Below are 10,491 nucleotides of genomic sequence, written 5' to 3'. Positions count from 1 at the left end.
AAAGGATTAAAATTTACTCCTCGATCCGTTTTACTTGTTATGTTTATTTTTCGCACGCCTCTTAAAACTTTTTATGGTACAGAGAGTCCTCTTAACAAGATAATTAATGCATTTCTAATTTCTTAACTCACAAATACTCCCTCCGTTCCATATTAGCTGTTACATTTCTTTTCACACACTAGAGAATATTTGTGACTTAAGAAACTAAAAATGCATTAATTATATTTTCCCAATTCCAACTAACTAGTTAAAAAGGACATGTAGTCATTAATTACGTACTCAAAAGAGATAAGAGGTAATTTAATCAAGTTCTCCCTCAGTCCCAAAATAAGTGCCGTTTTAGCAACAAAAAAAAAAAATGTCCCAAAGTAATTGTTGCTTTAAGAATTCAAGACAATAATCAGTAATTGTCTCCAACTATATCCTTATGAAGTACTCCCTCCGTTCACTTTTACTTGTCCAGTATTCTAAAAATAGATTTTCACTTTTACTTGTCACTTTTAGCATATCAAGAGAAGACAATCTATTTTTTCCTGTTTTACTCATAGTATTAATTACTCACTTCAAATCATTTTTCAAGTCCAATAAAAATTATGTACTCCATTTATTATTTCTTAAATAGCGTGAAAAGTCCAAAGTGGACAAGTAAAAGTGAACGGAGGGAGTACTCTATTAAAGAAATACTTCTTCGTATAAATAGTGCTCAATTCTCAAGAAACATCGAATATATTGGGCAACTTAATTAGTAAATGATACCTTGTATGTATTGCTTTCCTTAATGAGCGCGTAAATAGACGCTTATTTTGAGATGGAGAGAATACTCTTTATAATTAATACTTTTAATTATAAATAAATTTTCTTAATCAATGTGTCAAAATCTCAAACTTTAGGTAAAACGACTAAAGGAAGTAAAAGAGGGTAAAATTCACAAATAACCACTTTCAACTCATGTAACTGAAAAATAGTTATAGAGTTTCAAATTTCATAAATGAAATTCGATGATATTGTTCTAGAGTTTCATTTGGCTATTTTTTTTTTCAAATACAAACCGAAAAGTGACCAAGTAAACACTACTCCTTATGTTTCAATTTATTTATCTGGTTTTAACTTGACATGAAATTTAAGAAAGTAAAGAATATTTTTTAATCTTGTTGTTGTTAACTAAAGATATGCAGAATGTACCAAATGCCCTTTAATCACGTAGTCTTAAATATTTCATGCGAAAAGTTAAAATTAAAGAGTTACCAAAAAATGAAAAAGATATTTTTTTTTAAAACGGACTAATAAGAAAAGTTAAACAAACAAATTGAAACAGAAGGTGTATTTTGCAATAAAAGAATAACATATCTCGATGGGACAAGTTAAACTAAAAATATTTTAATGGGATTAAAATCCACATCACTTTGTTGAATAAGAATTCTCCAATCTCTCTCTCTCTATCCCTGAAAAGTTGACAATTATATAAATGCACATACATGGATCAATGAGATTTAACTACTGGCCAGATGTAAAATTCTGACAGGTCTTTGCTATAAATTCTCCATGCCCACCAAAACCATTAGATAACCCATCCTAGAATTCTTCTATCTCAAGGACTAAACCAAAGAAAAAAAAAATTCACAAGGCCTAAAAATGGAGATTATTGAGGAACAAGGAAAGCACTTTGTTTTGGTACATGGTGCATGCCATGGAGGTTGGAGTTGGTACAAGCTAAAGCCATTGCTAGAGGCTGCAGGTCACAAAGTCACAGCCCTTGACTTGACAGCCTCTGGCATTGATTCGAGAAAAATCGAGCAACTCCGCACACTTCATGACTATACTTTGCCATTGATGGAGTTGATGGAATCCCTTCCACAAGAGGAGAAGGTTATATTAATTGGGCATAGTCTTGGTGGTATGAATTTGGGACTTGCTATGGAAAAATATCCACAAAAGATCTATGCTGCTGTATTCTTGGCTGCCTTCATGCCTGATTCTGTCCACATCTCCTCCTATGTTTTGAATCAGGTGACTATTTATATATTTTTGGATATTGTCATTGCATCATGATTTTTTTGTATGTGCACCGTGGGGGTACACAGACAAACTTTTTTTAAAAAAATAAAAAATTAGGGCCTATTTTTAAAATTTAGCTTTAGGCCTCCAAATTAGTTAAGCTGCCACTGACACTACTGTTCTGTCTGCTAATTAACAAAATTTCTCTTTCCTTAACCAATTGCTGCTAGAGTTGGAGTTTACCTATATAGGAAAGAGAACGATCTCCCTCCATTTATTATAAAAAAAATATGATCGCCCCGTTTAAAAATTTACGCATACTCTCAAGTGCAAATCGGATTCTTTTATTTATTTTCCTTTTTTGCCAACCACATCAAAGTATCAATTTATTGATCGATGTGTGCCAAAAACATATAAAACTCTGCCTCTGTGTATGTCTCTAAATTCTCCCGAAACGTGATGACCATTTAATTAGCCAATCACTTTTCTAGTCATCTTAATTAAACTGTAGTAGTAGTAATTTTGACAAGCGACTGGATCCGTGTTTAATAGACGAATTTAAAATAAATGCTCGATCTTGACATTAATGATCAAAGTCAGATGCCATTAAAACAGAACACCTGTTATGCTGTGTGTATGATTGACTTAACCAAATTTTAATGTATTTGTGAAGTATTATGAGCGAACGCCAGCAGAGAATTGGTTGGACACTCAGTTTACACCTTATGGTTCACCTGAAGAGCCACTGACAGCCATGTTTTTTGGCCCCAAATTTTTGGCCCACAAGCTCTACCAGCTATGTTCTCCTGAGGTAAGATTTACTCTTTGGAAACACATAAGTACTACTACTTTTTTTTTTTCGAGAATGGAAGAGCATATTAGTTACGTACTCCTTCGTCTCAATTTATGTGATACATTTCTCTTTTCGAGAGTCAATTTGACTAAATTTTAAAGCTAAATTGGATTAAATTAACTCAATAGTTTAAGATTAAAATTTATTATTTGAAAATTACATGAAAAGTACTACTTATAAGTTACTACTTTTCTCAAATCAATTTGGTGAAAAAATACATTTCAAAATGCTGGTCAAGTTCATGCAGTTTGAATCTTGGGAAACGAAAAGTATCACATAAATTGGGACAGAGAGAGTATTTATTTGGGGTTTATTTTACTAAATTATCCTTATTAATTATGATTTGAAAATCTAAGTTTGACTACTATTACACTTGATATAGCATTTCAACATGATATAAATAAATATGTTATTTATACTGGCCTTCCTAAATTATTTTAAGCAGAGATGGTACTAAGATTTTTAGTTTATAAGTTCCGGATCGCTCTTATTTTTTATTTACTGGGTTATGAATACATGATTTGAGCAAAAACTATTGAGTTCGCAAACCCATAGCACTGTGGACTGTGGCTGGCCACTGATAATAGGTCACCTTAACCTAATAGTGTAAAGAAATTATACACTGTCAAGACATAAAATTTAAACTCAGTTAACTAATTATATACCCTTTTCAAAGATCTTTTTTTCCCTTTTGGAAATAAAAGGAGCTAGCCTCACATTTGACTGATAATGTGCTAGGATCTTGCATTAGCATCATCATTGGTGAGACCAAGCTCTCTGTTTCTCGATGATCTGTCAAAGGCCAAGTATTTCACAGATGAAGGGTATGGATCAGTGAAGAGAGTTTACATAGTGTGCACAGAGGATAAAGGCATACCAGCAGAGTTCCAACGATGGCAAATTGACAACATTGGTGTTACAGAAGCAAAGGAGATTAAGGATGCTGATCACATGGCAATGCTATGCAAGCCCAAACAACTTTGCGCTAGTCTTTTGGAGATTGCCCATAAATACAACTGATTTCTGCATATTTTGTCCTCGTCTCATGTCAACATCTCAACTCCTCATTTAGTACTATTACATAACCGGTTTGAATAATTATTCTCATGTCAAGATGTCAAGTTTCTTAGATGGATGCATGGTTGATGTTTTTCTATATATTCAAGTGTGTGTTGTGATAATAAACTGTGTCAGTTTATTTTTACAAGTTTCGGGTCTCATGGCTCTGGATATTGGACACTTGTGCATACATACATAAATAAACGAGTTTAAATTAAATATACTTACGCTAAAAGAAATACTCACACAATTGGGTTACTTATAAATTATAATAGCTAGGTTGTTATAAAATAATAATAATAATAATAGAACAAGAATATTGTGGAGAAAGAGAGGATAATTCTTTATTTCTCTTGAGGGATGTATTTTACAATGAAAGAGAACCCCTCTATTTATAGGGGAAAATTGACTTGATCCCAAAGTTACAAAGCCTAATTTCTCTTTTAGAGATAGACATAATAAATGATATTTATCTATAACACGATAGACATCCATAACAAAAGATATTTATCTATAACACTCCCTCTTGGACGTCTATTTGATAGATAATGTGCCTCATTAAAATCTTAGTAGAAAAAACTTAGTGGGAAAAATTCTAGTTAAGGAAAAAGAGTACACATTTCTAATAATACGCCATTTGGTTGCCTCATTAATAATACTCCCTCTTGTCCTTTCATGAATCCTCTCTTTAGTTAGGCTATGTAAGCTGTTACATCTTCAGTCCTTGGATAAAGTTGCATCGGCATATAATATTGTTGAAGGGAACTCTAAGTGCATTCCTCGTCTCATGTCAACATCTCAACTCCCCATTTAGTACTATTACATAACTGGTTTGAATAATTATTCTCATGTCAAGGTGTCGAGTTTCTTAGATGGATGCATGGTTGATGTTTTTCTATATATTCAAGGGCTTAACGCATCGACAAATCCCTGAACTTGTCCATTTATTCCATTTAGACCCCCCAACAGAGCATAATACCATCTGAACCCTCCAATACCACTAATACTATGCCACTTGGACACGTTGGGCCAGCTGGTGAACTGATAAATTTCGCGTGGAGTTACGCGCTGCCAACATGTATAAGCCCTCCATTTAAATTTTGCCACGTCTTTTTACTTTGCCACATAGACCATTCACCCCATTTAACTCCTTTTACATATCCGTTTACTTCAGACCCACCCGATCATATTCCCAAAACCATTTCAACCTAAAACCAACCCTAATTTCATCGATCATCTGAAGATTTTCCAGCAACATTTTCAAATCCACCCAATTTTAACACATCCAAATGTTAATTCCCCCCACACTAAACCCTAAGTTCTTAGTGTCGTCTATTTCGTTAGCTTGATTTAATGTTTCAGTCAAATTTTTGGCGTTTTGGGTCTGAAGGGTTCAAAGTTATTTTGCTACACATTTCATTTGTTGAAAAGGTAACTTTTGTGCTTTAGACTTTATTATTGTCGAAAAAATATAGTGCTTGGTATTCTTGTTATTTCAGGCAAAAATTAGGGCTTTTTTGTAACCGATTGGGAATCTTAAAAAGAAGAGATGTCAGAAATTATTGAGGTTCATTTTCACCATGGTGGTAACTTTCCAATGGACCGTATCCCTAACTATATAGATGAAAAGGATGTTGAGATAGCTGATATTGATAATGACCACTTCTCTTTATTTGAGCTATTGTATTATACTAAAAGGTTTTGATATAATGTAGTGGGTGGTTTCTTTTACAAAGACTTGATAAGTAGCACATTTGTTTAAGTGAATACTGATAAAGAATTGACAAAACTTGTGAGTGACTTGGAAAATGGTGATGAGCTGCATTTCTATATTGAGCATGTGTGTGAAAACCTTGAGGTGGTGGAAGAAGTGGGCCCTACCAGTCTTATTTGTGGGCCAGAGTTAGGTGAAAATAAAGTAAATACTGCATCTAGGGCAACAAATGTCAGAAATATAAATACTAGGTTTGGAGAAAATATTGAAGTGCCTAAAGAGAGAGAAAAGGCTGCTGTTGAAGATGAAAGCAATATTCCTGATGTTGAAGTTCCAGTAAGTGGTGTAGAGAGGGAATCGACTGCTGAATCTGATGTTGAATATGTTGTTGATGGTGAAGAGGTTGCTAAATCTGATTTTGATGATGGGGACTCATTTCTGGTTAGTAGTGAGTTAGATCTAGATAAAATACCTGATGAAGATAATAGTGAAGCTGATGAAGAGTTGATTTCTTCGACGAATGAAAGGAGAACTAAATTGAAGAAGCCAAAGCCAAAACCAAAAAGAAAAGAACCAACTGTTACTGCTGAGGTACCTCTAGGTGAGGGAAAAATAGATAGGGGTTTTGAAGATATTGGAAAGAACAAGGCTTCCAAATATTTTGGCTACTCAGCAGGGGATGAGCAGTATATTGATAGTTCTGCTGATAAGTATAGTGAAGATACTGATGATGAGTTGGATGTGGATGTTGAACCGGGTGTTAACTTGCCAAGTAGAAGGAAGAGCAACAAATTAAGGTATGATCCAGATTGTGTTGTAAGTATTTTTGAGCTAGGCATGGTGTTTGAAAGTGTTGAAGTGTTTAGGAAGGCAGTAGCTAATTATCTTTGTTGAATAACATGTTCAGTTGAAACTTAAACCAAATGATAGGAAGTATGTGAAGTGTAGGTGTAAGTCTAAGATTTGTGATTGGAGGTTGTATGCTAGTGTTGATAGAAATTCTGGGGATTTTATGGTAAAAACTTATCATCCAATTCATAAGTGCACTCCACTTAACAAGAATAAGATGTGCATGCTAAATTCATATCCAACAGATTTAGAGAAAGGATCACTTCTCAACCTTATATTAGAATATGGGAAATTCAGAACTTGGTCAGGGAAAATCTAGGGTTGTATGTGGGTAGAACTCTATGTTATATGGCAAAACAAATACTGGTGATTATAGGTTCATTATACACTTAAGGAACAAAACATGCACTTGTAGAACATGGCAGTTAAGAGGAATCCCCTACCAACATGCAATATGTGCATACTATTATCTAGATGATGAACCATATAATCATGTGGACCATTGGTATAGAAAAGAGACATTTCTAAAGGCATACTCATACTTTCTTGACCCACTCCCCAACATGAAGATGTGGCCTGAGACTAATAACATGGAGATTGAGCCTCCAGCACCAAAAGTAATGCCTGGCAGACCCAAGAAAAAGAAAAGACAGGACAAAGATGAACCTAAAAAGAAGTATGGCAAGCTGTCCAGAAGGGGTGTGAAGATGTGGCAAGTTGTCCAGAAGGGGTGTGAAGATGACATGTTCAACATGTCACCAACTAGGCCATAACAAAAAGTCTTGTCCAGTACAAGGGTATGATGTGATTTACACTTTCAGATTTAATACTATATCATTGTTGTAGTTTATATAACATTTGGCATTTGATTTTATTTCTAGGGTGTAAGAGGAGAATCTTCAAGACAAGCTAATGCAGCAACTCAATGTAGTCAAACAGGGGCTGTTTTTTGGTGGTCAAGAAGCTGGTCCATCTAGTGCAACCAGGGGCATGGGTAGGGGCGTTAGAGTTAGGGAAAATGTAGAGATTATTTGAATCAAGCTCTACAAGGAAGCAACCTAAAAATGCAGGATTTTGATGAGTTAGGTTGAAAAAATGTAGAGAACTAATTTTTAAGGAAAAATAAGAAACCTACATGTATTTGTGTGTCTACTCCATTTTTAGTCCACGAAATCTATGAGATTCTAGATAAGGGTTTTATTTACCCCGAGGGGAAGGTATTAAGCATCCCTCAGAGCATGTCCGAAGGCAGTCCTTAGACTTAGTTTAACTGAACACTAGAGGGGGATTATGTATCTGTTTATCATTATTATTACTTGTTTTCAAAATGTTATGACTTCATGAAAAGCTACACTAGGTGATAATATACTAAGTATATACAGTGTATAAAAATGTATTTATATCAAGTATTCATAAAGAATGTATAGTAAAAAAAGAATATATAAAAGAGTATAAAGAGAATGTACCTCGTAAGTATAAAAGTATATCTGTTAGTACAAAGAGTGTATATATATGTTAGTGTAAAGAATGTGTAACTATATTAAGAATATAAAAAAAAATGTAAGACTATGTAAAAATAAATATATCAAGGATATAAAGAATGTGCGTCTATGTATATTAAAAGAATGTATGTATATTAAACATATAAAGAACATATTTCAAGTGTAAAAGAGTGTACATCAAACCTAAAATGTATAAAGAATTGTATAACTAGGTATATTAGTGCATAAAGAATGTAAAAATAATTTACGAATATTCATTGGTGTAAAGATTTTATATAACGAAATTATTCAGAAAAGTGAAGTTTATTTGACTTGTTTCTACCGTTTAGTTAAAAAGAGTGTTTGTTTAATGAATATCCTATCAAAAGAATAAGGAACAAAATAATTGTAAAAAGTATTGGTAAAAAATAAGTATAAGGAATTGTGGATAAAAAATGAGTGAAAATGTGTAATGCCTCTAAAGAATAAAAGATTTGTAAATGGACGACTTAATATTTGCCTAGCGTCAAAATGTGATTTAACTTAATTAAAATATGTATTAGTGTACACGAAACAATATAAAATGTAAGTTGTATTAAGAGTGTATAAAGAATATAAAATAAAGGATGGACTAGTATTTTTGCCTAAACGTCAAAAGTGTGAATTTATTTAACAAAGTATTTATACCAAGTCAATTTAATCTAGTTATGAAAGTATTGACGGCCTAAGTCTTGCCTAAAGCGAATGACAATTTTAAGTTTAACAAACAAGGCGACAAGTAAATAAATATATCAACCCGTCATTCCAAAAATAAAGTTTCCACTATACTATGAGTTTATGTTTTGTACAGTTATAAAAAAAAATGCGGAAAGTAAATACAAACAGTGATTCGATGAAGTCTTCGGGTTCCTTCCGAGTGTCGTCTTCGGGATGTATCTCCGGGTACCTGTATAAACACTTAGTAAAAGTGTTAGTAAGAGAATAAATAACTATCGAATGGATTAAAGAAATAATGAATAAACTTAAAACAAAAAAACCCGTCTTTTGTACATGGGAGGCCTTGGAAATCGACGGAAATTTCTTCATCGGCCATTTGGTGTAGTATTTGTTCAAATGAATTTAAATAAAATTAAAAAAAAAAAGGACAAGAATGCTCCAAAAAACATTCCAAAATAGTAGAACCAACAAGATATTTGTAAAAAAAAAAATGTGAAAAAATCCAAACAATTAACAAAAAAATGTGTACAAAATTTGTTTTGACCTATAATAGCAAGTATAAAAACATGTATAAATAATGTTACAAAAGAAAAAAAAAAATGTCAAAAATAAAAAGAAAAGAAAATAAGAATCAATATATTCAAAACAAAAAAAGATAAAATATACAAAACAACCCAAATTAACACCAAAATAAAAACAAAAATAAATAAAAAAACATGGCATTTCGCAAAATGGAGAGCAAAAAAATATAGGAAAACAAAACTTGAAAAAAATGTTGAAAAAATTGAAATCCCAACCAATGGTAGTATCCGGAAAATTCACAACCCAAAAAAAAAGAATTTTCCGATCAAAATATACGAAAAGAAAAAAACAAATCCACAAATAACACAACAAAATAAACAGTTCATGCAATGGTGATGGTGAAGGAAGAGATGGACCATTTGGAAAGGGTGTTCAAATTTAGATTATATCGCCGAAAATAGCAATGAAGCATCAAAAGAAAGGAATCTTTTGGTTTACAACGTTGTCTGGTTCGCAAAAAAAAAAAAAAAAAAACAAAAAGCGTTTAGGAGGTTCGATTTTAATGGTGAGAGGAAGAGAAATAAATTTGTTTGTTAGAGATGGGGTTTATAACTTTATGGTGGCTTAATGGTGGTGGCGTGGTTTGGTAAACGTTAAAATTTCAGGAAAAGAGAAAAAAAGGGCATCGGTGGAGGAGAAAAATGGGTGGCATTGTGGTGGTGAGAAGAGCGGATTTGTGTTGAGTTGAAGTTGGGTTGTGGTGAGAAGGGCGGCGTAGTGGGGTGAAGATGGTGGTGGTAGAGTTGATTCCGAAGTTCGGCGTGTTGTGGTGGCGGAGAGAGAGAGAGAGAAGAAGAAAAATGGAGGTGTGGTGCGGAGGCTGTTTGGGGAAGGGTGAAGAGAGAGAGAGAGAGGAGAAAAAATTGGAAAATGTGTTAGTGTTGTGTGTGTAGTGTGTGTAAATGAAGACAAAAATGAAAGGGTTTTGTGGAAAAAAAAACCCCCAATTTTCTTTTATAAAATAAAGTGACCCATTTTATTGTCCAAAAAATATAAAGTCATACCCCTTTGTCCCCTCAATGCTCATTTTAATCTTTGGGTTATTGTCCAATGGGGATTTCACCCTTTTAACCAATGTATAAAAATCTATTAATCAATGGATCAAGAACCCAACCCATCACCTCAAATGTCAACTTTTAAAAAGGTGACGAGACCTTGACTTGATCGAATTTTTGCTCTGCGTTTAAAAATTAATTGCTCCGATTTTCTCTGCACTGACGGACTGTACTAAAATATAGTTA

At 33.2% G+C, this 10,491-nt stretch overlaps 1 protein-coding gene across 1 annotated transcript; it reads left to right on the top strand.

Moving 5' to 3' along the window:
- The first annotated feature begins 1,428 nt into the window (after positions 1 to 1,428).
- LOC132035881 (salicylic acid-binding protein 2) lies at positions 1,429 to 4,066 on the top strand. Its single transcript, XM_059426034.1, has 3 exons — positions 1,429 to 2,007; positions 2,669 to 2,806; positions 3,587 to 4,066. The coding sequence occupies exons 1-3, from the start codon at positions 1,633 to 1,635 to the stop codon at positions 3,866 to 3,868; spliced, it is 795 nt and encodes a 264-aa protein (XP_059282017.1). The 5' UTR covers positions 1,429 to 1,632; the 3' UTR covers positions 3,869 to 4,066.
- Positions 4,067 to 10,491: the final 6,425 nt, after the last annotated feature.

This window comes from Lycium ferocissimum, chromosome 2, assembly GCF_029784015.1.
Source record: "Lycium ferocissimum isolate CSIRO_LF1 chromosome 2, AGI_CSIRO_Lferr_CH_V1, whole genome shotgun sequence".
In the NCBI taxonomy this organism is placed as follows: domain Eukaryota; kingdom Viridiplantae; phylum Streptophyta; class Magnoliopsida; order Solanales; family Solanaceae; genus Lycium; species Lycium ferocissimum.
This window is presented reverse-complemented; position numbering and strand designations above follow the sequence as displayed.

Excerpts from the sequence above, each read along its gene's own strand:
- LOC132035881 (XM_059426034.1), top strand. The coding sequence starts at position 1,633 with ATGGAGATTATTGAGGAACAAGGAAAGCACTTTGTTTTGGTACATGGT. Across the intron at positions 2,008-2,668 it reads CCTCCTATGTTTTGAATCAG|TATTATGAGCGAACGCCAGC; the intron begins GTGACTATTTAT and ends GTATTTGTGAAG. Across the intron at positions 2,807-3,586 it reads ACCAGCTATGTTCTCCTGAG|GATCTTGCATTAGCATCATC; the intron begins GTAAGATTTACT and ends ATAATGTGCTAG.